The sequence below is a fragment of the Amblyomma americanum genome, chromosome 6 (assembly GCF_052857255.1).
Source record: "Amblyomma americanum isolate KBUSLIRL-KWMA chromosome 6, ASM5285725v1, whole genome shotgun sequence".
Lineage (NCBI taxonomy): Eukaryota > Metazoa > Arthropoda > Arachnida > Ixodida > Ixodidae > Amblyomma > Amblyomma americanum.
The window spans coordinates 191,270,972-191,296,941 of record NC_135502.1 but is presented as its reverse complement, the minus strand read 5'-3'; the positions used below and the strand labels follow the sequence as shown (position 1 = coordinate 191,296,941).

The window sequence follows — 25,970 nt, the reverse complement described above, 5'->3', positions numbered from 1 at the left end:
ACAAGTGGGTGTGGAACCGTGGTCTAGCGCAAGATTACGGTGCGCCTATCCTTTAGGTTTGCCCGCACAGCAAAAGCAGCCCTCTGGCAGGAGCCGGGCGTACGCGGCAGCGTCGACTTTGCCACCACACCAGGGTGTCGACGCGGTTGCGGGTCGTTCCGTGTGGCGTTAGCGCACTGCAACGAGCTTGTCTTCTTGGACATACCGGGCAATGAGTCTTTCGAAAAGAAAGGCGAAGCTACTAGCGCGACAGCAAGCAATGAATGCTCCGGGAGACATTCTGAGTATAGAACTGAACTTTAGTTGAGGAGGAGAAAGTAATTATTTTCGCTGTTTGTTGGCTCATTTCAATAGGCAAAGGAAGGAGGCAGCAACCAAAATTGTTAAGTGCACTGCGGTCGGCATGAGCGAATGAATGTGAGAGGCGAGTGTAAAGATTAAAGTGGTGGCGTGCAATTTTATAAAAGGCACTTTTTCTCCCTGCCCAGGCACTGTGGCTGCTTTCCCAAGCTTAGCTTGGATGTGTGTCGCCGCCGCATGCCTGAAAAGCACGTGCCGTTACTGGTGTAGAACAGACTGTCGCGCGTGTAAAAAAAAAAGCGGCGATTGTTGGCCGAGTTAGGCCGCATTACTGGAAAGCAATCATAGAAGGTTCAACGCCAGCGGAGAAGACAAAAGTGCGGAGCAAAACGAAGACCCACTACTTCTCACAGCCGCCTGCGAAGTTCATGCGCTTCGCTGGATAGGTATGCGCACAACGCTATCAGTTAGAGGCTTTCTTGTCTTGGAGACAAAGAGCAACGGGATTGCGAAAAAAAAAAAAAACTCCCCGGGCGCCAAGCTCGCAAACCACCGCAAGAGATGAACCAATTTAATATTTACTGCACAGAAAGAACTGGGCACAGTGCAGTGCACGGAAGCCGCGCATAAATGCCTAAAAGCTCTCCTGCATCTGCGGGACAATATGCTTCGAGTACTAGGCAGGCAAGGTTAGTGAGCAAGAGCAGCGCGCGTAAAGAATGCATCGCATCTCTCCGTAATTGAGGTGTACTTCCTGCGGTCACCTTAGAAACAAACGGAAGTGCATGCCTGGGTTAGATCAACTGACTGCGGCCAATTGAAAAAAATAGAAAGAAAAGTGCTTTATATCCACTGCCCTGTCGTTTTCCTTGCATAGCATAGGCCAGGATGTGCATATCTGTAGGGGCCCGCGTAGAATAGCGCTCTGCTACGGCCGCACCGCAACGAAATTTGCGGGCACAGTTCCGACGCTTCTAGCTTGCAAACCAAAAATAATAACAAAAATTCGCGCAGGACGTCTACCGGCCTGGGTGCGAGCCCCCATTAAAGCGCCCAACGCTTGCCACGCAACGGAATACTTGAGGCCCGGAGCTGAGCTGCTCCTCCCTCCCTGCCAACGCAACACAGTCGGCGCAGCGCGGGGCTGCGGCGCCCCCTTCGTGTCGCCTGCGCAAGTATACCCGCCTCCGAGACAGCAGAGTCCGCGTCGCGCAGTCGACTGCTGCTGCCGCGCGAAGCAAAAACCGACTCGGGTAAATGATGAATACGTGGATTTTTCCCGCGGCGCTTTTTCACCCTGAGAGAGTTAGATTTTTTGCATAGTCGTTAGAAACTTTTCAGACGACTCCTTTACAGCAAGCAGAGAAAGAAAGCTATTCATGTCGGGTTCTGTGGCACAAAATATTGGCCTAAGGGAAAGGTTCAAGTCCAATTTTCCTCTTTACTGGAGACGACTGACTTTACACCTGTGCTCTTGTGTGCGCACTCCATTCTCAGGCGTTAGTAGGGAAGGTGGGTCCTCTCGTTTGTATTATTCCATTACATCCTTTCTTTGCAATGAGGCTCCCACACAGATCCTGCATATTCCAGTTTCCATGGGAGAAGTGCTTTTGCACGCTATTATTCACAGGTACGTTTCGGTGTCTGTACTGCCTGTCAAAAACTCACGAATTGAACCTGCTCCAACAATGTGGTCTCATAATAATAATTCACTGCAAGTGATCGTCGCAAACACAAATTGGACAGCGACTGGGCAGTCGGAGGCAATAACGCTTCCTATGAATTTGGACAACTGTCTGTAGCGGTGCACCAGTGGGATGGTAAATCATCTAATTGTACTCATAACTGGGGAGAAAAAAAAAATGACTCAAGACTAAAGAGGCATTCGGCGGCTCATCCCACCCTGCAGGTTCCTTAAAGTCGACTGTGACGAGAACGTCCGCACCGTCGTGTACAAAAAGTTAAGTCCCCCCAGCATTACAATGTTGTTCCAGGTCAGCGGAACACGCTACAGAACCAATCATTGAGTCACTTGGAATGCAGACAACCAAGCTGTGTGCTTCTTTTCCCCCTTTTCACTTGAGGCAGGGGCTGGTCGCGTGCTGCAATGGTTTGCAATTTGTCCGTCCCGTTCATTCCTGTGTTTTTTATCTGGAGTTACACTCTGGAAGCCCAATTTGACGAACAAAGGCCTATTCAGGAAACGAAACACGATGCTCCATTTCGCACGTCTCTCGGCCAGGTGTGTTTACCTCCAGGTTTCAGATTATGAGAGGCGCCCTGCATACAAGGAATGGCTGCAAGTCGTCCAATTTTTTTTCTTTGACGCGCGCACGGCTGCTGAAATTCGCCAACAGTGTTTCTGCCACAGACATGTAAAGCTGACTAGCACAGCCTTATGGCACACTTGGGCTCAATAATGTGATAGCATTACCTGGCCACATGTCCTGCAGGCAAGAAAGCGCCCCACATTTACGATAGAGAAAAACTGTAACGGTTTTGGACCAAACGCAATGCAGTGCAATCATTACACCGCCTTGAATATTTCGATTCGGAACGCAGCTCTGCGCCGATGAGTTGGGTAAACTTGGTGCGGGAGAAGAAAAAAACAAAAAAACTCGCCGCCGCTGTCACGTTGGGAGTAGGAACTGTAATTGGCTACTTTATAATGCCCTTCATTTCACAAAAAAATTTCAACGCAGAACACGATGGGCCAAAAAATAAAGAGGGACCTTCGCATCTCCGCTCTTAACCAGACTTCGGCGAATCGTTCTGTTTGCATTCCCCCCCCCCCCCCCCCCTTTTTTTTTTAAGCGGTAGCCAACATTATCAGTCGCTCTTTCCGCGACATTCAAACGAGCTGTGATCATTTCGCAGGCGGACACGAGTGATGCGCAACTGCGAAGCTCTGCATTTCGCATACCCTACTTGTTGTTGCACGCACTACGGCACAAAGTCGAGCATACCTGACCCCGAATTCCATGAGGCCCCGCATTTAAAGCGAAAAAAAAAAAAACTGTGCTCTTCTGGAACGGTCACCTCTCGAACACCGCCTCACTTGAATCCCAGACGGTCAATGCAGAAAGACTTTGCAAATTCGAGCACACACTTTGTTTTACTCCGTCCACTGCGTTTGACAGTGACTGACTAGGCAAACAGCGAGCATGCTCCCTCGGACGACACTCACAGTACTGACTGCACGCGCTACTGCACAGAGTCAAGAACGGAACTGCTTACCTGAGACCACTCCTGGTTGCCGTTCGGTCGTGATCCGCTCGCTGTGGCAGGCCGCAAGGAAAGGAAAAACGGATGCAGAAAACGGTAGCAAAACAAAGGGGAGAGAGGGACACACGAGAACCGGAGCTCTGGTTCGCATGACCAGCGGCTGCCCATGCAGCAGTTGGGTAGCCCTAAAGAGGGCTGTTTTTCGCGAGAAGGGTGCTTGCACGACGCCGAAGTCCAGACGGCACACGGTGGACGGACTAGCCTCCGAAGCCGTACAGAGTGCGGCCCTGACGCTTCAGCGCGTAGACCACATCCATGGCGGTGACAGTCTTGCGCTTAGCGTGCTCCGTGTACGTGACGGCGTCCCGGATCACATTCTCGAGGAACACTTTCAACACGCCGCGGGTCTCCTCGTAGATCAGGCCCGAGATGCGCTTGACACCGCCTCGGCGCGCCAGACGACGGATGGCGGGCTTGGTGATGCCCTGGATGTTGTCTCGCAATACCTTGCGATGGCGCTTCGCGCCTCCCTTGCCGAGTCCCTTGCCACCTTTTCCGCGACCAGACATGATGGTGCCGACGACGAAGTGTACACTCCGAGGCGAGAACGGGGAATGGTGGTGGTGGTGGTGGTGGTTGGTACTATGGGATATTCTGGGGGGGGGGATACTGGCCCCAACTTATGTTGGCCTCGTGGGCATCACTCTTAGGGGCCAGGGGAAGGGGATTGGGATGTGGGGGAGGGGAGGGGGATTGGGGTGGTGACACGGGACAGGGACAGCACTACACGCTTCACAAGACACAGGAGACAACACCCGAGGCACCGGGCACGCAGCAAGCAGCCGACTCGCTGGGGTGGGGAAGATGAACGGCGCGCGCTGGGAGTGGCGCGCGTCGTCGGGGGCCTGCCGAAGGCAGGGAGCCGTGACCCCGGAGCAGCCGGAGGGCCGACCAGGGCAGGCGAAGGCTGCAGGTAGCCGAGGCTGCCTGCAGAGAGCCACCGAAGAGTGGCCGGTAGGGGACCGCTGGATGACTGCTGTGAGGCAGCGCGGCGGGGTGCGCTGGGAACCGCCGTTGCCGGCGGCGCGCAGGGGCTGTGAGGACAGCAGGGCGTCAGTAGGCTGGCGACCAGGGACCGGCGGTCATGTTCGAAATCACGCCGGGAGCTGCGTCAGGACAGCAGCAGGGGATGGAGACGCTGTGAACCGCCATGACGACGGCGCGTCGGGGCCCCTCACGCACGAGTGCGCGCGGGGAGGGCGGAGGGCATCAGGGAAGCCGCGCTCCGTCCGGGGCAGCACAGCAGGATTCAGGGAGGCGAACAAGCCGCCGCCGTCATCAGGTGCGCCGGCTGCTGGGGGGATGACAGGAAACATGGGCCGCCGCCGCTGCAGCTGACGACGACGGCCCGAAGAGGCTCTCCCGGCGGGCGAGGGTTACCCGGCCGCCGAAGCGGCCGCCGGGCGGGTAGGCCTACTCGGAGTAGGGCGACGGGGCCCTACGCGGGCGACGAGTCGGCGGGAAGGCCTACTGGCTCCTTGGGATGGGCGCCGGACGGCGCTGGCCGCGCTCGGAGCTCCTTGCGATCGTCCAAGGGGCGGGCAGGAGGGTGCGCCGGGCGCGGCGGAGGCGAGGCGTAGTCGTCAAAAACGAGTTCGTCTCGAGAGGAGAGGTGGGACGCATCCGCACTCCTCGGAGGTCCAGACGGGAAGGGGGAATGATGGTGTTACGCTCGGCGACCTGTGGTGCTGGCAGCGCGAAGCCGCCATTCGCTGCGGCGCCTCGACCAATGAGAGTCCGCCTCCGCAAGCGCCGGCTCGCTAGCACTACTGAGCCCTCTCGGAGGGCTGCCGCGCCGCCAGCAAGGTAGCCAAAACGACCGCATCAAGGCGCACACGTAAACAACCAAGCAACGCGAAGACTGCCCCATTCTGCATCACGCGACCCCCCACCGCGCAAGAAAAAAAAAACGGAAATAGCAAACAATGGAAAACGAAGCGCACCTCCTATACTTCGCAATAGTGGCTGTATAACCGATATTTGGTCATGCCTGCTCCGTTTGCATGGGAAAAAAAAAAAAAAATACTTGATGCCTAGTCGTTGCTGCTGTCAGTCTTTTTTTTTTTCGTGCGTGCCTGCGTTGCAAGCAAACAGGTGCGCGTGGTTTCTGTTTGCTGCCCCCCCCCCCCACTGGCAGGGGAGAGTTTACACCGTTAAATCGCGCGCCCCTTAAAGACACACCAAGGACACCGTCATTGCTGGCGCTACCAACAATTAGCGGGTTTCGCGACTTGTGAAGCTGCAGAAGCGGTTTTTTTTTTTTTTTGTCCTCAAAACCTGCCCGTTCTCAAAACGTGCATTGCTAAGGGGAAATTAAGCACTCACTTATCGTGTGTGTGTGTCCCCAACTTCCCGCACACATTTCACCGTGTCCGTGACCACATCGGAGCGGGCCCTTGAGAGGGCGACTACGGCCGTTCGCGGCGCACGTACCTCGCTCCCCCTCCTCTCCCGGTCGCCAGGATGCTGAGAAACGACCAGTTTCTCTTGCGGACTACATAGAAATACGTTTATCTCAAAAAGTAACCAATGCACAGCTTTAAAATTTTCCAGCCACATAGAACAAATGTCTCACCACCTCTCTTCCCACTTTCGGCTCGCTGGATCGAACCCGAGCTGTGCGAGCGTCGCTTTCAGTTTTCCGACCATTGCCAGGCTATTGTGCACACGCGCGATACGATAATCTGCTCGTGTTCGAGGACTTACTTGCTCTATCTGGCACGACAGCATCGGCCGCAAGAAGCCAAAGAAGGTACCAAACAGCTGCCAGCGTCGGAATTTTTCGCCGTTCTTACCGGGGAAAAAAAAAAAGAAAACAAAAACGCGGGCGCGCCGCACGCGCTGGGGGACACGCACATTACTAACGACACAGCAAATTGTGCTTGTAGCGCTTCATATTCTGCGAGTGCGCGCTCGCCCGGTGGCCAGTGTGAAGCGTGGCTTCTCTGCGGACTGATTTGCTACAGCTACGTCCGCCGCACTGTACTGCCCAGTTCTACGTCCTGCACATTGGTGTATGTAACCCTTACAGCTGTACGTAAGTACTTCCTCCCTCCCTTCGAATACCGCTGGCCAGATGGGGCACGCCACGGGTGGCAAACTGTTTTCCTTTCGAATTTCCTAAGAACAGACTGAGGGAACACAGTGGCCTCCCCGACGTCCGCAGGCACGTGTTGCGGCCACGAAACGATAACCTTTTCTTAAGGCCAAATATCCACACAAACCCAAACCGGGGGAATTCCGCAATCAATTACCTCCTGCCGTCACACTTAAGCAAGCATATAATAGGTAGAAGCTTCTTTTTTTTTTCTTCTCTCTTACGTGCTCATGCGGATGAGTATTCACATGCATACATATTTCCTTTACAGTTCTCCTACAACTAATTCGAAATATTGTTCTTTAACAATCTGGCTGTATTGCATGCTGCCTAAGCAAAACCGCTGCTATTTCAACCGCCTGATATCCATTTCTCGAGGCTACATGCTAATGAAGAAAACAACTTAAACAATCAAAACACAGAGAGAGAAAGGGGCCCGGAGCATCGCGCCGCTACCTGCAGACTCGACGATGCAAACACTTTGGTTGGCTCTGAAAAGAGCCGTTGAGGTTGTTGGGGGGGACGACTGGCGACGAGCGCGATGTGCCGCCTACTTGGAGCTGGTGTACTTGGTGACAGCCTTGGTGCCTTCGGACACGGCGTGCTTGGCCAGCTCGCCAGGCAGCAAGAGACGCACCGCAGTTTGGATCTCCCGGCTCGTGATGGTCGAGCGCTTGTTGTAGTGGGCCAGGCGAGAGGACTCGGCCGCGATGCGCTCGAAGATGTCGTTCACGAAGCTGTTCATGATGGACATGGCCTTGCTGGATACTCCAGTGTCCGGATGCACCTGCTTGAGCACCTTATAGATGTAGATGGAGAAGCTCTCCTTCCTGCGGCGCTTCTTCTTCTTCTTGTCGGTTGCGCGCACATTCTTCTGCGCCTTTCCGGCCTTCTTCACGGCCTTTCCCGACGGTTGAGGGGGCATGACGATCAGTTACGACTGCGCTCGGGGAGACGGACGGTGTCGAAAGAACGCGCGCGCAGGGGCGCGCGGCGTTTTTATACTGGCACCGTGGTGTTCAAGCGACCGGAGCCAGGCCGCCGCGCGATTGGTCGACGCGTCGCGGCCTCCTCACCCTCCCTCCAGCGCTCCCGTCGCGGTATCGCGGCGCGCTCTCGAGGTTCGTAGTATCAAGCAGCAGCCCGTTCCTGTCTGTTCTCGCACGCGGCGTTCCCCGTTCTTTCTCGAGCGTACAACAGAAGTCACCATGTCAGGTCGCGGAAAAGGAGGCAAGGCCAAGGGCAAGAGCAAGACCCGCTCGAGCCGCGCGGGACTGCAGTTCCCCGTGGGTCGAATTCACCGTCTCTTGCGTAAGGGCAACTACGCGGAGCGCGTCGGAGCCGGCGCCCCCGTTTACCTGGCCGCCGTCCTCGAATACCTGGCCGCCGAGGTGCTCGAGCTGGCGGGCAACGCTGCTCGGGACAACAAGAAGACCAGAATCATTCCGCGCCACCTGCAGCTGGCCATCCGAAACGACGAGGAGCTGAACAAGCTGCTCTCGGGAGTTACCATCGCCCAGGGCGGCGTCTTGCCCAACATCCAGGCCGTGTTGCTCCCCAAGAAGACCGAGAAGAAGGCGTGAGCGGTCTACCGCACGTCTGTGGAGGCGCGCCCGCCGCATCAGCAGCGCCCAACTAACGGTCCTTATCAGGACCAACCAACTGCCTGCCACGGCGGGGCCTCGCTGTGTGATACCTTTGGGTTTTGTTTTTTTTATTTGCTCTGGACCGCTGCGTCCCTCTCACGCTGGCTGTTTTTTCAAAGTGTTTGCCTCACTGCGCGCCGCACACAGGTTGGCTTTTATTTAGTTTTATCGGCCCCTTCTTCCTTTCCTTTTCCTGGCCCAGTCGCTAGCAGGAGGCCAGTAGAGCGTTAATAAGGGGCATGACCAGCGCATTGTTTTTTTTTTTTTTGGCAGTTCCCTAGCAGGGGTTTCACATAGCAGCGCTAGAGAGAATGACGAAGTGGCTTTACTGAGACAGTAATAGAGAGCAAGGGACGGGATTTTTTTTTTTTTTTCGCCACCGCGGGCATCTGCCATAGATACCGAAGGACGTGAACTGGGACAGCGGAAATAAACCACAGCAGGCAGAATGCAGACACGAAATAAAATAGGTGAGCGGACGGTAATATCGACAGAAACTATTCACACAGCAATAAATACGTACGCGGCGTATCAAGGTGCACCTAATGTAGGCGGCGCGTGCTGCATTCACTTGCGCGCCCAGCGCCGCATTTACCCCCACAAAACTGGGCGCGCGCGCGCGCGTGACTTGTGCAATGATGTTATTTACAAGCGCGAGCCCGCGGAAGACGCCAGGGCCATGGCTTTCAACAACTCACCTCGTTTTCCAGCAGCTGCGAAACGCAGTGTTCGAGAGAGAGGGACCGGCCGGGTTCGGAGCTCGGTTTCGTGCGCCCGTGGCCAAAGCAAACATTTGGGTGGTCCTGAGAAGGACCGTTGTGATGCGTTGCTGCGGCGGCGGCGGCGGCGCCAAGTGCCGGGCGCCACTGCGCTCTAGGCGCGCTCGCCGCGGATGCGCCTCGCCAGCTGGATATCCTTCGGCATGATGGTGACGCGCTTGGCGTGGATCGCGCACAGGTTGGTGTCCTCGAAGAGACCGACCAGGTATGCCTCGCTGGCCTCCTGAAGTGCCATGACGGCCGAGCTCTGGAAGCGCAGGTCGGTCTTGAAGTCCTGAGCGATTTCTCTCACCAGGCGCTGGAAGGGCAGCTTGCGGATGAGAAGTTCGGTCGATTTTTGGTATCGGCGAATTTCACGAAGTGCCACGGTGCCAGGCCTATATCTGTGAGGCTTCTTCACGCCTCCGGTAGCTGGCGCACTCTTACGAGCAGCCTTTGTGGCCAGCTGCTTGCGGGGGGCCTTGCCACCGGTGCTCTTGCGCGCGGTTTGCTTCGTGCGAGCCATGGTGCCGGACGCGGACGCTGGTAACGGACGGACTGCCTTCGGAGACGGGCGGCGAGAGACTGTGTTCCGCGCCGCGCGGCGGCGCTGCTCCCTCGCGCCCTCTCTCCGACCCGATTGGTCCCCGCTGACGGACCGATAGCTTCCCTCCGTTCTGCGGCGGCCGCCAGAATGCTGGAAATACTACTTTTCGAGCGCGCGTTGGTTTCGCGCCTGGCAAAGGTGAGACAAGTGGGTGTGGAACCGTGGTCTAGCGCAAGATTACGGTGCGCCTATCCTTTAGGTTTGCCCGCACAGCAAAAGCAGCCCTCTGGCAGGAGCCGGGCGTACGCGGCAGCGTCGACTTTGCCACCACACCAGGGTGTCGACGCGGTTGCGGGTCGTTCCGTGTGGCGTTAGCGCACTGCAACGAGCTTGTCTTCTTGGACATACCGGGCAATGAGTCTTTCGAAAAGAAAGGCGAAGCTACTAGCGCGACAGCAAGCAATGAATGCTCCGGGAGACATTCTGAGTATAGAACTGAACTTTAGTTGAGGAGGAGAAAGTAATTATTTTCGCTGTTTGTTGGCTCATTTCAATAGGCAAAGGAAGGAGGCAGCAACCAAAATTGTTAAGTGCACTGCGGTCGGCATGAGCGAATGAATGTGAGAGGCGAGTGTAAAGATTAAAGTGGTGGCGTGCAATTTTATAAAAGGCACTTTTTCTCCCTGCCCAGGCACTGTGGCTGCTTTCCCAAGCTTAGCTTGGATGTGTGTCGCCGCCGCATGCCTGAAAAGCACGTGCCGTTACTGGTGTAGAACAGACTGTCGCGCGTGTAAAAAAAAAAGCGGCGATTGTTGGCCGAGTTAGGCCGCATTACTGGAAAGCAATCATAGAAGGTTCAACGCCAGCGGAGAAGACAAAAGTGCGGAGCAAAACGAAGACCCACTACTTCTCACAGCCGCCTGCGAAGTTCATGCGCTTCGCTGGATAGGTATGCGCACAACGCTATCAGTTAGAGGCTTTCTTGTCTTGGAGACAAAGAGCAACGGGATTGCGAAAAAAAAAAAAAACTCCCCGGGCGCCAAGCTCGCAAACCACCGCAAGAGATGAACCAATTTAATATTTACTGCACAGAAAGAACTGGGCACAGTGCAGTGCACGGAAGCCGCGCATAAATGCCTAAAAGCTCTCCTGCATCTGCGGGACAATATGCTTCGAGTACTAGGCAGGCAAGGTTAGTGAGCAAGAGCAGCGCGCGTAAAGAATGCATCGCATCTCTCCGTAATTGAGGTGTACTTCCTGCGGTCACCTTAGAAACAAACGGAAGTGCATGCCTGGGTTAGATCAACTGACTGCGGCCAATTGAAAAAAATAGAAAGAAAAGTGCTTTATATCCACTGCCCTGTCGTTTTCCTTGCATAGCATAGGCCAGGATGTGCATATCTGTAGGGGCCCGCGTAGAATAGCGCTCTGCTACGGCCGCACCGCAACGAAATTTGCGGGCACAGTTCCGACGCTTCTAGCTTGCAAACCAAAAATAATAACAAAAATTCGCGCAGGACGTCTACCGGCCTGGGTGCGAGCCCCCATTAAAGCGCCCAACGCTTGCCACGCAACGGAATACTTGAGGCCCGGAGCTGAGCTGCTCCTCCCTCCCTGCCAACGCAACACAGTCGGCGCAGCGCGGGGCTGCGGCGCCCCCTTCGTGTCGCCTGCGCAAGTATACCCGCCTCCGAGACAGCAGAGTCCGCGTCGCGCAGTCGACTGCTGCTGCCGCGCGAAGCAAAAACCGACTCGGGTAAATGATGAATACGTGGATTTTTCCCGCGGCGCTTTTTCACCCTGAGAGAGTTAGATTTTTTGCATAGTCGTTAGAAACTTTTCAGACGACTCCTTTACAGCAAGCAGAGAAAGAAAGCTATTCATGTCGGGTTCTGTGGCACAAAATATTGGCCTAAGGGAAAGGTTCAAGTCCAATTTTCCTCTTTACTGGAGACGACTGACTTTACACCTGTGCTCTTGTGTGCGCACTCCATTCTCAGGCGTTAGTAGGGAAGGTGGGTCCTCTCGTTTGTATTATTCCATTACATCCTTTCTTTGCAATGAGGCTCCCACACAGATCCTGCATATTCCAGTTTCCATGGGAGAAGTGCTTTTGCACGCTATTATTCACAGGTACGTTTCGGTGTCTGTACTGCCTGTCAAAAACTCACGAATTGAACCTGCTCCAACAATGTGGTCTCATAATAATAATTCACTGCAGGTGATCGTCGCAAACACAAATTGGACAGCGACTGGGCAGTCGGAGGCAATAACGCTTCCTATGAATTTGGACAACTGTCTGTAGCGGTGCACCAGTGGGATGGTAAATCATCTAATTGTACTCATAACTGGGGAGAAAAAAAAAATGACTCAAGACTAAAGAGGCATTCGGCGGCTCATCCCACCCTGCAGGTTCCTTAAAGTCGACTGTGACGAGAACGTCCGCACCGTCGTGTACAAAAAGTTAAGTCCCCCCAGCATTACAATGTTGTTCCAGGTCAGCGGAACACGCTACAGAACCAATCATTGAGTCACTTGGAATGCAGACAACCAAGCTGTGTGCTTCTTTTCCCCCTTTTCACTTGAGGCAGGGGCTGTTCGCGTGCTGCAATGGTTTGCAATTTGTCCGTCCCGTTCATTCCTGTGTTTTTTATCTGGAGTTACACTCTGGAAGCCCAATTTGACGAACAAAGGCCTATTCAGGAAACGAAACACGATGCTCCATTTCGCACGTCTCTCGGCCAGGTGTGTTTACCTCCAGGTTTCAGATTATGAGAGGCGCTCTGCATACAAGGAATGGCTGCAAGTCGTCCAATTTTTTTTCTTTGACGCGCGCACGGCTGCTGAAATTCGCCAACAGTGTTTCTGCCACAGACATGTAAAGCTGACTAGCACAGCCTTATGGCACACTTGGGCTCAATAATGTGATAGCATTACCTGGCCACATGTCCTGCAGGCAAGAAAGCGCCCCACATTTACGATAGAGAAAAACTGTAACGGTTTTGGACCAAACGCAATGCAGTGCAATCATTACACCGCCTTGAATATTTCGATTCGGAACGCAGCTCTGCGCCGATGAGTTGGGTAAACTTGGTGCGGGAGAAGAAAAAAAACAAAAAAACTCGCCGCCGCTGTCACGTTGGGAGTAGGAACTGTAATTGGCTACTTTATAATGCCCTTCATTTCACAAAAAAATTTCAACGCAGAACACGATGGGCCAAAAAATAAAGAGGGACCTTCGCATCTCCGCTCTTAACCAGACTTCGGCGAATCGTTCTGTTTGCATTCCCCCCCCCCCCCCCCCCCTTTTTTTTTTAAGCGGTAGCCAACATTATCAGTCGCTCTTTCCGCGACATTCAAACGAGCTGTGATCATTTCGCAGGCGGACACGAGTGATGCGCAACTGCGAAGCTCTGCATTTCGCATACCCTACTTGTTGTTGCACGCACTACGGCACAAAGTCGAGCATACCTGACCCCGAATTCCATGAGGCCCCGCATTTAAAGCGAAAAAAAAAAAAACTGTGCTCTTCTGGAACGGTCACCTCTCGAACACCGCCTCACTTGAATCCCAGACGGTCAATGCAGAAAGACTTTGCAAATTCGAGCACACACTTTGTTTTACTCCGTCCACTGCGTTTGACAGTGACTGACTAGGCAAACAGCGAGCATGCTCCCTCGGACGACACTCACAGTACTGACTGCACGCGCTACTGCACAGAGTCAAGAACGGAACTGCTTACCTGAGACCACTCCTGGTTGCCGTTCGGTCGTGATCCGCTCGCTGTGGCAGGCCGCAAGGAAAGGAAAAACGGATGCAGAAAACGGTAGCAAAACAAAGGGGAGAGAGGGACACACGAGAACCGGAGCTCTGGTTCGCATGACCAGCGGCTGCCCATGCAGCAGTTGGGTAGCCCTAAAGAGGGCTGTTTTTCGCGAGAAGGGTGCTTGCACGACGCCGAAGTCCAGACGGCACACGGTGGACGGACTAGCCTCCGAAGCCGTACAGAGTGCGGCCCTGACGCTTCAGCGCGTAGACCACATCCATGGCGGTGACAGTCTTGCGCTTAGCGTGCTCCGTGTACGTGACGGCGTCCCGGATCACATTCTCGAGGAACACTTTCAACACGCCGCGGGTCTCCTCGTAGATCAGGCCCGAGATGCGCTTGACACCGCCTCGGCGCGCCAGACGACGGATGGCGGGCTTGGTGATGCCCTGGATGTTGTCTCGCAATACCTTGCGATGGCGCTTCGCGCCTCCCTTGCCGAGTCCCTTGCCACCTTTTCCGCGACCAGACATGATGGTGCCGACGACGAAGTGTACACTCCGAGGCGAGAACGGGGAATGATGGTGTTACGCTCGGCGGCCTGTGGTGCTGGCAGCGCGAAGCCGCCATTCGCTGCGGCGCCTCGACCAATGAGAGTCCGCCTCCGCAAGCGCCGGCTCGCTAGCACTACTGAGCCCTCTCGGGCACGTGGTCACCACTCCCAAACGTTAATTTCTCGCACCTGAGCGCCTAAAACTCTCCCCGGATTAGATTCTGCCTATATCTCCTCAATAGTGTTTTGTCGTTTTCATTTTACCTGCTCTAGCGTGTTTTTCTCGTTTTTTTGTTATTTTTTGACCTGATCTAGCGTGTTTTTTCGCGTGTCGCTTTGTCTTTCTTAGCACGTGGTTGCTCCTCTAACGTTAATTTTTCGTACCTGAGCCCCTAAAACTCTCCCCGGATTAGATTCTGCCTATATCTCCTCAATAGTGTTTTGTCGTTTTAATTTTACCTGCTCTAGCGTGTTTTTTCTCGTTTTTTTTGTTATTTTTTGACCTGATCTAGCGTGTTTTTTCGCGTGTCGCTTTGTCTTTCTTAGCACGTGATTGCTCCTCTAACGTTAATTTTTCGTACCTGAGCCCCTAAAACTCTCCCCGGATTAGATTCTGCCTATATCTCCTCAATAGTGTTTTGTCGTTTTAATTTTACCTGCTCTAGCGTGTTTTTTCTCGTTTTTTTTTATTTTTTTGACCTGATCTAGCGTGTTTTTTCGCGTGTCGCTTTGTCTTTCTTAGCACGTGGTTGCTCCTCTAACGTTAATTTCTCGCACCTGAGCGCCTAAAACTCTCCCCGGATTAGATTCTGCCTATATCTCCTCAATAGTGTTTTGTCGTTTTAATTTTACCTGCTCTAGCGTGTTTTTTCTCGTTTTTTTTGTTATTTTTTTGACCTGATCTAGCGTGTTTTTCCGCGTGTCGCTTTGTCTTTCTTAGCACGTGGTTGCTCCTCTAACGTTAATTTTTCGTACCTGAGCCCCTAAAACTCTCCCCGCATCAGACCCTGCTTTTCTTTCCTCAATCTGGTTTTCCCGTTTTATTTTGATCTATTCTAGCGTGTTTTTCCGCGTGGCTCCTTTGTCTGAATTAACACGTGGTCACCACTCCCAAACGTTAATTTCTCGCACCTGAGCGCCTAAAACTCTCCCCGGATTAGATTCTGCCTATATCTCCTCAATAGTGTTTTGTCGTTTTCATTTTACCTGCCCTGGCGTGTTTTTTCTCGTTTTTTTTGTTATTTTTTTGACCTGATCTAGCGTGTTTTTTCGTGTGTCGCTTTGTCTTAGCACGTGGTTGCTCCTCTAACGTTAATTTTTCGTACCTGAGCCCCTAAAACTCTCCCCGGATTAGATTCTGCCTATATCTCCTCAATAGTGTTTTGTCGTTTTAATTTTACCTGCTCTAGCGTGTTTTTTCTCGTTTTTTTTTGTTATTTTTTTGACCTGATCTAGCGTGTTTTTTCGCGTGTCGCTTTGTCTTTCTTAGCACGTGGTTGCTCCTCTAACGTTAATTTTTCGTACCTGAGCCCCTAAAACTCTCCCCGGATTAGATTCTGCCTATATCTCCTCAATAGTGTTTTGTCGTTTTAATTTTACCTGCTCTAGCGTGTTTTTCTCGTTTTTTTTTGTTATTTTTTTGACCTGATCTAGCGTGTTTTTTCGCGTGTCGCTTTGTCTTTCTTAGCACGTGGTTGCTCCTCTAACGTTAATTTTTCGTACCTGATCCCCTAAAACTCTCCCCGGATTAGATTCTGCCTATATCTCCTCAATAGTGTTTTGTCGTTTTAATTTTACCTGCTCTAGCGTGTTTTCTCGTTTTTTTTTTGTTATTTTTTTGACCTGATCTAGCGTGTTTTTTCGCGTGTCGCTTTGTCTTTCTTAGCACGTGGTTGCTCCTCTAACGTTAATTTTTCGTACCTGAGCCCCTAAAACTCTCCCCGGATTAGATTCTGCCTATATCTCCTCAATAGTGTTTTGTCGTTTTAATTTTACCTGCTCTAGCGTGTTTTTCTCGTTTTTTTGTTATTTTTTGACCTGATCTAGCGTGTTTTTTCGCGTGTCGCTTTGTCTTTCTTAGCACGTGGTTGCTCCTCTAACGTTAATTTTTCGTACCTGAGCCCCTAAAACTCTCCCCGGATTAGATTCTGCCTATATCTCCTCAATAGTGTTTTGTCGTTTTAATTTTACCTGCTCTAGCGTGTTTTTCTCGTTTTTTTGTTATTTTTTTGACCTGATCTAGCGTGTTTTTTCGCGTGTCGCTTTGTCTTTCTTAGCACGTGGTTGCTCCTCTAACGTTAATTTTTCGTACCTGAGCCCCTAAAACTCTCCCCGGATTAGATTCTGCCTATATCTCCTCAATAGTGTTTTGTCGTTTTAATTTTACCTACTCTAGCGTGTTTTTCTCGTTTTTTTTTGTTATTTTTTTGACCTGATCTAGCGTGTTTTTTCGCGTGTCGCTTTGTCTTTCTTAGCACGTGGTTGCTCCTATAACGTTAATTTTTCGTACCTGAGCCCCTAAAACTCCCCGGATTAGATTCTGCCTATATCTCCTCAATAGTGTTTTGTCTTTTTAATTTTACCTGCTCTAGCGTGTTTTTTTTCTCGTTTCTTTGTTATTTTTTGACCTGATCTAGCGTGTTTTTCCGCGTGTCGCTTTGTCTTTCTTAGCACGTGGTTGCTCCTCTAACGTTAATTTTTCGTACCTGAGCCCCTAAAACTCTCCCCGCATCAGACTCTGCTTTTCTTTCCTCAATCTGGTTTTCCCGTTTTATTTTGATCTATTCTAGCGTGTTTTTTCGCGTGGCTCCTTTGTCTGAATTAACACGTGGTCACCACTCCCAAACGTTAATTTCTCGCACCTGAGCGCCTAAAACTCTCCCCGGATTAGATTCTGCCTATATCTCCTCAATAGTGTTTTGTCGTTTTAATTTTACCTGCTCTAGCGTGTTTTTTCTCGTTTTTTTTGTTATTTTTTTTGACCTGATCTAGCGTGTTTTTTCGCGTGTCGCTTTGTCTTTCTTAGCACGTGGTTGCTACTCTAACGTTAATTTTTCGTACCTGAGCCCCTAAAACTCTCCCCGGATCAGATTCTGCCTTTATCTCCTCGATAGTGTTTTTCTCGTTTTATTTCGACCTACCCTAGAGTCTTTTTCGCGTGTCGCCTTTGTCTTTCTTAGCACGTGGTAGTCACTTTCTAACAATTCCTGTTACCGCGCACCTAAAAACTCCGCCTTGATCACATTCTGTCCCTATCTCCTCAATCGTGTTTTCTCGTTTATTTTGATCTACCCTAGTGTTTTTTTTTTGTCCTATTTTATCTGTCTTAGTGTGTTCTTTGCGCGACTCAGTTGTCTAACTTAACACGTGGTCACCACTCTCTAACGTTAATTTCTCGCACCTGAGCCCCTAAAACTCCTCCCCGATTAGATACTACCTACATCTCCTTAATAGTGTTTTTCTCGATTTATTTTGACCTCCCCTAGCGTGTTTTTTCGCGTGTCGCCTTTGTCTTTCTTAGCACGTGGTAGCCACTTTCTAAGAATCCTGCTACCACGCTCCTTAAATCTCCGCCTTGATCACATTCGGTCCCTATCTCCTGAACTGTGTTTTTCTCGTTTTATCTTGGTCCGCCCTAGTGTTTTCTTTCTGCGAAACTCTTTTGTCTAACTTAACACGTGGCCACTACACTGACGTTAATTTCTCACACCTGAGCCCCTAAATCTCCCCGGATCATTCCTGCCTTGATCCCCACAATAGTGTTTTTGTCGTTTTATTTTGACCTGCCATAGAGTCCTTTTCGCGTGCCGCCTGTCTTTCTTAGCACGTGGTAGCCACTTTCGAACAAATCTTGCTACCGCGCACCTAAAAACTCCGCCTTGATCACATTCTGTTCCTATCTCCACAATCGTGTTTTCTCGTTTATTTTGATCTACTCTAGTTTTTTTTTTTTTTTGTTTTTTTTGTTCGTGACTCCTCTGTCTAACTTAACACGTTGTCACTACTCTAACGATAATTTTTCGTACCTGAGCCCCTCAAAATCTCCCCGGATCAGATTCTGCCTTTATCTCCTCGATAGTGTTTTTCTCGTTTTATTTTGACCTACCATAGAGTCCTTTTCGCGTGTCGCCTTTGGCTTTCTTAGCACGTGGTAGCCACTAACAATTCCTGCTACCGCGCTCGTAAAACTAAGCCTTGATCAAATTCTGTCCCTATCTCCTCAACCGTGCTTTTCTCGTTTTATCTAAAACCCCGCCTTGATCACATTTCTTGTTTTATTTTGATCTGCCCTAGCGTGTTTTTGTGTGTCTACTTTGTCTGTGTTAACACGTGGTCGCTCCTCCTCCGCTCCTGTTACCCCACTATTATCTCGGTTACTGCTAGCTCATTGCTCATCTATTCCCAGTTTTATTTATTGTCGCTTTCTTACTGTGTTGTCCAGCATCTTGTCCCGCTCGCTGCCGTGCTTCCCCCCCCCCTGCTGCCTTTTTCTCTCGCATTGTTGAGATTTATGGTGATTGTGACTTGCCTCCCAGCGTTTGTTCCCTGCGCAATTTAATCCCCTCCTCCCGCTCTTATTCCCCCACCGCTGCTCTTTTCGCTGTCTTTCAACGTGTCTATTTTTGGTACAATCTTTCCTCTCGCAGTCCTTTTATCCACCTCCTGCCTCACTTTCACCCGCCTATTCACCTCACATAGTTGACTCATTGCGTTTTATAATTTCTTCGATTTGACTTCCCGCACCTGTTCCCTGTGCACTTTGACCCTTCTTGTCCGCTCCTGCTTCTAGATCCTCCTTTCCCGCCCCTATTTTGTCATACCTGTTTCTCACATACCTTTTGTCTTCACCTGATTCTGTACTTTGTGTGGTCTGTGCCCTGTACTAACACAGTGTCGCTGCGATCCCTCGGTGCGCATTCAGAACCCGTTCCCTTTCACCCCTGTTTTTGCCTTCCCTTGGTCTAGCCTTCCCCTGACTCCGGTCTTGTTTTCTTTTCTTGACCTATTTCTCTTTCTGCCTCCTCTTGGGCTCTTTCTCTTTGTGCCTCGCTTACCCTCACTCGCAGGGGTCCCCATACACCATGGAGGACCACCCGGAGGGGAACGAGCCGCCAGCCACCACCGGCCATGCCCCCCGCAACCTGGGGCGCACACCCTACCATCAGCGGTTCGCTAGCGTGGAGTGCGAATCGCGTTTCATCCTGCGCCACCTACGCTTGCGTGTGGGATACCTCTTGGAGGAATACAACAGGGGGCAACGAGCCCTAGAAACGCCCAGCATCCCGGGCGCCCCCAAAAGCCCTCCCCCAACATCGGACAGCCCAGCTGACGAGGACTCCCTGGACGCCACCCTACCGACCAGGTCCCCTTCTCCACCGCCGATGGATGACTCCCTGGACACCACTGTCTCCTCCAGGCCCCGGTCCCCTTCTCCATCGCCGATGGTGACGCGCCAGCGGGCTCAGTACCTGAAGGACCACCCAGACCAGCTCCCAGGCCCTAAGCGTCAGCCTAAGAAGCCTCGCAGCAACAAGCCCCGGACAAAGGACACGCAGGAGCAGGTGAGCCTCTCTGCATCAGACACCGCTCTTACCGCTTCCCCCGCAGGTTCCGCCCACGCGATGCCTGGAGAGCCAGACAGCCTTGTCGACGCTGCCACCACGGGGACAACTCCTGCAGTCAGCACCGAGTACTCCAGCGCCCTGAAGTCCTTGTTGGTGGCGGCCAAGCAGCGGAGCCAACTGCAGTCCCCCAGCGCCCGGCCTCCTCGCAAGACCCAGCCGGAGGACCCTCAGCTCCCCTCCCCTGTTGAGAGTGCGCAGGAGGTAAGTAGGGCGACTGCTCCCTCCTCCCCCCCTGATGCAGGCAGCCAGGACCTCCGACGCGAGGGAGGCTGGATCCTGGTCCAGCGCAAGGCCAGGCGCTCGGCGACCCGGAGACGTCCCCGCTACTCAACAGTGCTCTTCCAGCCACAGCAGAGGTCCTTCTCCCTTCGTGACGTGGTGAGGGAGGATTACAGCGCCTTCCTCTACTCCCAACCTGGCGTCCTGGAGGTCAGGATCAACCGGCGGCGCAACATCATTGCTGCTGACGTCGCCTCGGAGGAGTCCCTGGTCGGCCTCATGGGCCTGAGGATACTCCTCAACATGCCAGTCAGGCCATTCGAAGCCTCCCGCCCAGACGGCTGCCTCGGGACCATCTTCGGCGTGGATCCAGCGGTGTCGGACATGGACATCGCGGACACCATCGAGGCCACCGTAGACATCCAGGGCATCCGGCGCCGCGGCGACGCCGTAACCATTAGATTCAGCGCTGCCCCGCCTGAACATGTCTTTCTCGCAGGGATGCCGTTCCGGGTCCGTCCCTTCAAGGCCCGCCCGCTGCAGTGCTCCCAGTGCGGCGGCTTCAATCACGCGGTTGCCACCTGCACAAAACCCCAGCGCTGCACCTTTTGCAGCGGCCCCCACCATCGCAGGTCCTGTACGGCACCGACCCCCAGGTGCCTCCACTGCGGTGGGCGTCACAGCGCAGTGGATCACACCTGCCGCCGCTGGAAGGAGCAAAGCCAGCTCACCACAGCCCTCCGGGGGACAGCTGACCCCGCCGCCCGCCGCGCAGTCATGGCCGAGGTCCGCCAGCAGCATCAGCCCTACCGGGAGCAATGGTCCCCGGCAACCAGGACCGCCGGGGGCATGACCTACGCGATGGCCCTGCGCTCACAACGGTCCAGGCCCTCCCGCCCTGCTGCCCAGGCCCGTGCCCCTCCCCTGGACACACAGCCTACGGTGACTGCTGCCCTGCGGATAGCTGTCCAGACCCTCCTGCCACAGTTCCCTCCTAACTCGGAGGCCCGCCGGCTGTGTGAGGCGGCCCTCGCTGGAGCAAGCCCATCTAGCTACGGACATGGCCAGGCGTAAAGGAGCACGGCCGCACGTTCTGCAGTGGAACGTGAACTCCCTGCGTGCGCGCCACGCCGAGCTCAGGGACCTCCTATTGCAGGGCACATTAACACCTGATGTGCTTGCCTTACAGGAGACCCGCGTTCCAGTCGATGCCGCCCGCCTCCCTGGGTACACGGGCTATGCAGGCTGCTCCAGCTGTTCACTGCAGACATGCAGTGCGGCCCCCTGCCTGGACAGCTCCCACCCGCAGGAGAGGCCCCGTGCTGCCATCTACGTGCGGAGCAACCTGCCCCACACCGTCCTGGACGTGGCCTCCTCAGACATGAGCCCGATGGAAGTCTGCGCCATCCGTGTCCGCCTTGGTGGCAAGGACACATCGGTGGCCTCGGTCTACGTTCCCCCTTGCGTTCCCTGGGACCCTTCCTGCCTAACTGCGCTCTATTCCCGCTTAGGCAGGGATGCATTAATCTGTGGCGATCTTAATGCCCACCACAGAGACTGGGGCAGCCAGACGACCACCACCCGCGGCAGGAAGCTCCTGGACGCGGTCGCGGCTGCTGGCCTACACCTCCTGCGGCCTAAGGCGGCCACGTTCATCCGCCCAGGCCAGTCCTCGGTTATCGACCTGGCCCTCCACTCGGAAGCCTGCCGATACTCTTGGAAGCGGGCAGCGGACTCCCTTGGATCGGACCACTTTCCCATCCACCTGAGCCCTGCCCAACAACAGCGTCCAAAGGACAGGGTGTATCGCCTCATTAAGTGGCCCCAATTCAGGGAGCTCGCTAAAGAAATCCCATTCGCAGGTGACTTCCTGGATTGCCTGAAGTCCTGCGCCCAGGCGGCCACGATGTCGGTATCGTGTCATGCGCAGGCCCCTGTTCCCGACCTTCGCCTCCTGGGTCTCCGCGCTGCCAGGCGCCGTGCGGAACGCAGGGCGGAGAGGACGTGGGCCCCTGAGGACTGGAAGGCCTACCGCAGGATCGACGCCACCTGCCGCCGCCAGGCCAACCGACGGACAAGAGAGAGCTGGGCCGGCATCTGCCGCTCACTCCAGTCTGCGCGGCAGTCCTCCAGGGCCTGGCGACTGTTCCGGTCCCTCTTGCAGGTGGCCACCAGCCGACACCCTGTCCTGGGTGCAGCCATCGCCAGGGGGGTCTCCTACCTGGCCATGGCTGAGCAGCTGGCCGACCACTTTTCAGCCAGCCTCACGGTCTCTGTCCCTCCTCTGGTCCCCTTGGCCCAGCCTCCTCCCGGACGACCCCCCCTTCCGGCAGGCGTAACCAGTTCCGTTGCAGCCCTGTGTGAAGCCCCCATCACCCCTCATGAGCTCCACCGAGCCCTCCACCGCTCCAAGCAGCGGAGCGCTCCTGGGGCAGATGGGCTCACTTTGCAGATGCTGCGGAACCTGGGTGCCCCAGAGCAGGCCCGCCTCCTGGATGCCTTCAACATCATCTGGGACAGCGGCATCCTCCCGGAGAGCTGGTCCACGGCAGTCGTGGTCCCGATCCGGAAGGCCAGGAAACCCCTCAAGGCTCTATCCTCCTACCGACCTGTGTCGCTGACTTCAGCAGCCTGCAAGTCAATGGAGTTCGTGGCCCTGCAACGCCTCTCCTGGATAGCCAGGGCGAGCGACTTCCTCTCCGAGTGCCAGACGGGCTTCCGCAGGCACCGCTGCACAGCAGACTCCATTGCCGATGTGGTCTCCTGCCTGGAGGAGGCCAAGCAGCAGGGAGAGGTTGCCTTCCTGGTCCTACTGGACGTCCAGGCAGCCTTTGACAGCCTGCCCCACTCCATGATCGAGCAGGCTCTAGACGATCTTGGAGTGACCGGGCGGTTGCGCCGTTTCGTAACCGCCTTTCTTTCTAACCGGTCCATGCAGGTTCGGGTCGGGGGCACCCTGAGCTCTCCTCGCCCCATCACCGCTGGGGTTCCGCAGGGCTCAGTCCTCAGCCCCTTCCTCTTCAACCTGGTCATGGCCGGCCTCCCGAACGCCATCCAGCAGGGTCGCCTTCGTGTCTTCTGCTCCCTTTACGCAGATGACATCGCTCTCTGGGTCCGCGCCCCCCGCAGGCACATCGTCTCTGCAAGGCGGGCTCTCCAGCGGGCCCTCGACGCGGTGAAGTCCTTCCTGACTTCCAAGGGCCTGGTGCTCTCCGCCACAAAGTCGGAGGCCCTTCTCGTCCACCCACGAGGTGCACAGGCCACGGCCGGGATCCGCACCTTGCAGATCGACGGCACCAACCTGCCCTGGAGACAACAAGTGAGGTACCTTGGGCTAACCATTGACCATCGCCTCACTTGGATCCCAGCAGACAAGCCCCTCCTGCTCCACCTGGACCGCGTCGGCCGAACGGCCGAGCGACTCCTGGCACGTGGGAATGGCTGCTCTGCCTCCTGGGCCATCCGGCTGTTCGAGGCTGCTGGGACCTCGGCAGTCCTCTACGCCCTCCCCCTGGTGGCCCTCAGGGACACCCGGCTCAACCGCCTCGAGATTGCTCGGCGGAAGTGGATCCGCCGCCTCCTGGGTGTCCCACGGAACTCCCAGACCCCGGCCACCCTTGCCGAAGCGGGGGTGCTCCCACTAAACCTTCTGTTATTGCAGAGAGGCCTCACACACACGGACCGGCTCCACCATGTACCTGACGGTGAAGCCCTCTGTGCACGTCTCTTGGGGCGCCCCCACTCCAGGATGGGCATGCTCGCTGGCGCCTACCTGGAGTCCCTGGGCCAACCCAGCAGCCATCTGGCCCTCCCCCCGCTCCCCACGCGTCCTCCTCTGCAGGTCTTCCTGGACTTTGGAGGAACGTCCAAGCGCCGCACACCGGCTGCAGCCATCAAGCAGGCTGCTGCTGCCTTTCTGGAGGAGTGCGGAGACTCCACTCTCCTCTTCACCGATGGGTCGGTACTGCCAGCCTCAGGTCGGGCAGCTGCGGCTCTCGTGGCCCCGCAGTTGGGAGTCTCCAGGACTTGCAGGCTCTCCTTCCCAGGCAGTTCGACAGCGGCCGAGCTGGCAGGACTCCACCTGGCGGCTGACCTCATGGCGGCCCTCCCACCTGGTCCTGTGGCAGTCCTCTGCGACTCCCGGCCAGCCCTGCAGCTGCTGACCAGGTCTCACGATGTCGTGGCCACCACCTCTCTGCTCAGGGCCCGTCTGCACGCCCTGGAGGATGCGGGCCGCCGGATCACGCTGCATTGGGTGCCGGGCCACTCCGGCATTGAGGGCAACGACCTGGCTGATGCTTCGGCCAAGTCAGCTCACGCCGATGGGTCCCCGGTATCCTTGGCAGTGACCCAACACGATTTTGCCCGCTCTCTCCTGTTGCAGGTGGTGCGGACCCTTCACCCGGACCGCAGAATAGCGGCCCGAAAGCCCTTCCGCCGGCTCTCGGACCAGCTGCCCCGGCGGGACCGTTCCCTCCTTCTGCGTCTCCGAATCGGATGTACGTGGACGCCTTCCAGGCTATACGTCCATGGCCGGGCCTCCTCCCCTGCCTGCCCTTCTTGCGGTGACACGGGCACTCTCGGTCACCTTCTGTTGGCGTGCCCGGCCCACGACCTCTCCAGGCAGCGCCTGGAGTCGGGCTACCGGGCACTTGGTCTCCGGACCACCACGGAGGACGACCTCCTGTTCCCGGTCCGCAACCAGCTCCAGGCGCACCGGGTTCTCCTCTCCTTTCTTGGCGAGTCTGGCCTGAGCCTCCTCCTCTAGTCCATCGCCCCGTCTAGCACGAGGCGTTGGCCACAAGAGGTCCGCGGCTCCTTCCCCGGCCTGGTGCTTGCACACTATTCCAGTGCACCAGGTCTATTCCCCCCCCCCCCGCTGGTGCTTGCACACACTCCCAGTGCACCGCGGTATTTTCCCCTCCCAGGTGCGAGTTGGAATTGCTGCTGCGGCGTCGAGATGGCGGGACCAAAGGACCCTCCTGACGGACCCCAGGCCACGGCTTCCCCCGGACATGATGCACCCTCCCCCCTCCCCTCCCCACCCTACATCCCCCTAACCCCTTCCCCTGGTCCCCAAGAGTGATGCCCTAAGGGCCAACATACGTCGGGACCAGTACCCCCCTCCCCAGAATATCCCATAGTACCAACCACCACCACCACCCTCTCGGAGGGCTGCCGCGCCGCCAGCAAGGTAGCCAAAACGACCGCATCAAGGCGCACACGTAAACAACCAAGCAACGCGAAGACTGCCCCATTCTGCATCACGCGACCCCCCACCGCGCAAGAAAAAAAAACGGAAATAGCAAACAATGGAAAACGAAGCGCACCTCCTATACTTCGCAATAGTGGCTGTATAACCGATATTTGGTCATGCCTGCTCCGTTTGCATGGGAAAAAAAAAAAAAAATACTTGATGCCTAGTCGTTGCTGCTGTCAGTCTTTTTTTTTTTTTTCGTGCGTGCCTGCGTTGCAAGCAAACAGGTGCGCGTGGTTTCTGTTTGCTGCCCCCCCCCCCCACTGGCAGGGGAGAGTTTACACCGTTAAATCGCGCGCCCCTTAAAGACACACCAAGGACACCGTCATTGCTGGCGCTACCAACAATTAGCGGGTTTCGCGACTTGTGAAGCTGCAGAAGCGGTTTTTTTTTTTTTTGTCCTCAAAACCTGCCCGTTCTCAAAACGTGCATTGCTAAGGGGAAATTAAGCACTCACTTATCGTGTGTGTGTGTCCCCAACTTCCCGCACACATTTCACCGTGTCCGTGACCACATCGGAGCGGGCCCTTGAGAGGGCGACTACGGCCGTTCGCGGCGCACGTACCTCGCTCCCCCTCCTCTCCCGGTCGCCAGGATGCTGAGAAACGACCAGTTTCTCTTGCGGACTACATAGAAATACGTTTATCTCAAAAAGTAACCAATGCACAGCTTTAAAATTTTCCAGCCACATAGAACAAATGTCTCACCACCTCTCTTCCCACTTTCGGCTCGCTGGATCGAACCCGAGCTGTGCGAGCGTCGCTTTCAGTTTTCCGACCATTGCCAGGCTATTGTGCACACGCGCGATACGATAATCTGCTCGTGTTCGAGGACTTACTTGCTCTATCTGGCACGACAGCATCGGCCGCAAGAAGCCAAAGAAGGTACCAAACAGCTGCCAGCGTCGGAATTTTTCGC

At 54.9% G+C, this 25,970-nt stretch overlaps 6 protein-coding genes across 6 annotated transcripts; 2 read left to right on the top strand and 4 right to left on the bottom strand.

Annotated features, from left to right (window-relative positions):
• Positions 1-3,473: 3,473 nt before the first annotated feature.
• Positions 3,474-5,215, bottom strand: LOC144095139 (histone H4). The gene has a single exon (XM_077628937.1). The coding sequence runs from the start codon at positions 4,092-4,094 to the stop codon at positions 3,783-3,785; it is 312 nt and encodes a 103-aa protein (XP_077485063.1). The 5' UTR covers positions 4,095-5,215; the 3' UTR covers positions 3,474-3,782.
• Positions 5,216-6,971: 1,756 nt separating this feature from the next.
• LOC144095138 (histone H2B) lies at positions 6,972-7,631 on the bottom strand. The gene has a single exon (XM_077628936.1). It carries the CDS (start codon positions 7,605-7,607, stop codon positions 7,233-7,235), a length of 375 nt encoding a protein of 124 aa, XP_077485062.1. The 5' UTR covers positions 7,608-7,631; the 3' UTR covers positions 6,972-7,232.
• A 259-nt stretch (positions 7,632-7,890) lies between these two features.
• Positions 7,891-8,265, top strand: LOC144095661 (histone H2A-like). Its single transcript, XM_077629330.1, has one exon. The coding sequence runs from the start codon at positions 7,891-7,893 to the stop codon at positions 8,263-8,265; it is 375 nt and encodes a 124-aa protein (XP_077485456.1).
• A 936-nt stretch (positions 8,266-9,201) lies between these two features.
• LOC144095660 (histone H3) lies at positions 9,202-9,612 on the bottom strand. The gene has a single exon (XM_077629329.1). The coding sequence runs from the start codon at positions 9,610-9,612 to the stop codon at positions 9,202-9,204; it is 411 nt and encodes a 136-aa protein (XP_077485455.1).
• Positions 9,613-13,311: 3,699 nt separating this feature from the next.
• Positions 13,312-14,068, bottom strand: LOC144095137 (histone H4). The gene has a single exon (XM_077628934.1). The coding sequence runs from the start codon at positions 13,930-13,932 to the stop codon at positions 13,621-13,623; it is 312 nt and encodes a 103-aa protein (XP_077485060.1). The 5' UTR covers positions 13,933-14,068; the 3' UTR covers positions 13,312-13,620.
• A 4,965-nt stretch (positions 14,069-19,033) lies between these two features.
• On the top strand, positions 19,034-24,903 carry LOC144095659 (uncharacterized). The gene is made up of 3 exons (XM_077629327.1): positions 19,034-20,833; positions 20,985-24,602; positions 24,724-24,903. The coding sequence occupies exons 1-2, from the start codon at positions 19,034-19,036 to the stop codon at positions 24,561-24,563; spliced, it is 5,379 nt and encodes a 1,792-aa protein (XP_077485453.1). The 3' UTR covers positions 24,564-24,602; positions 24,724-24,903.
• Positions 24,904-25,970: the final 1,067 nt, after the last annotated feature.

Excerpts from the sequence above, each read along its gene's own strand:
- LOC144095139 (XM_077628937.1), bottom strand. The coding sequence starts at position 4,094 with ATGTCTGGTCGCGGAAAAGGTGGCAAGGGACTCGGCAAGGGAGGCGCG.
- LOC144095138 (XM_077628936.1), bottom strand. The coding sequence starts at position 7,607 with ATGCCCCCTCAACCGTCGGGAAAGGCCGTGAAGAAGGCCGGAAAGGCG.
- LOC144095661 (XM_077629330.1), top strand. The coding sequence starts at position 7,891 with ATGTCAGGTCGCGGAAAAGGAGGCAAGGCCAAGGGCAAGAGCAAGACC.
- LOC144095660 (XM_077629329.1), bottom strand. The coding sequence starts at position 9,612 with ATGGCTCGCACGAAGCAAACCGCGCGCAAGAGCACCGGTGGCAAGGCC.
- LOC144095137 (XM_077628934.1), bottom strand. The coding sequence starts at position 13,932 with ATGTCTGGTCGCGGAAAAGGTGGCAAGGGACTCGGCAAGGGAGGCGCG.
- LOC144095659 (XM_077629327.1), top strand. The coding sequence starts at position 19,034 with ATGGAGGACCACCCGGAGGGGAACGAGCCGCCAGCCACCACCGGCCAT. Across the intron at positions 20,834-20,984 it reads GTGAGGCGGCCCTCGCTGGA|GAGACCCGCGTTCCAGTCGA; the intron begins GCAAGCCCATCT and ends CTTGCCTTACAG.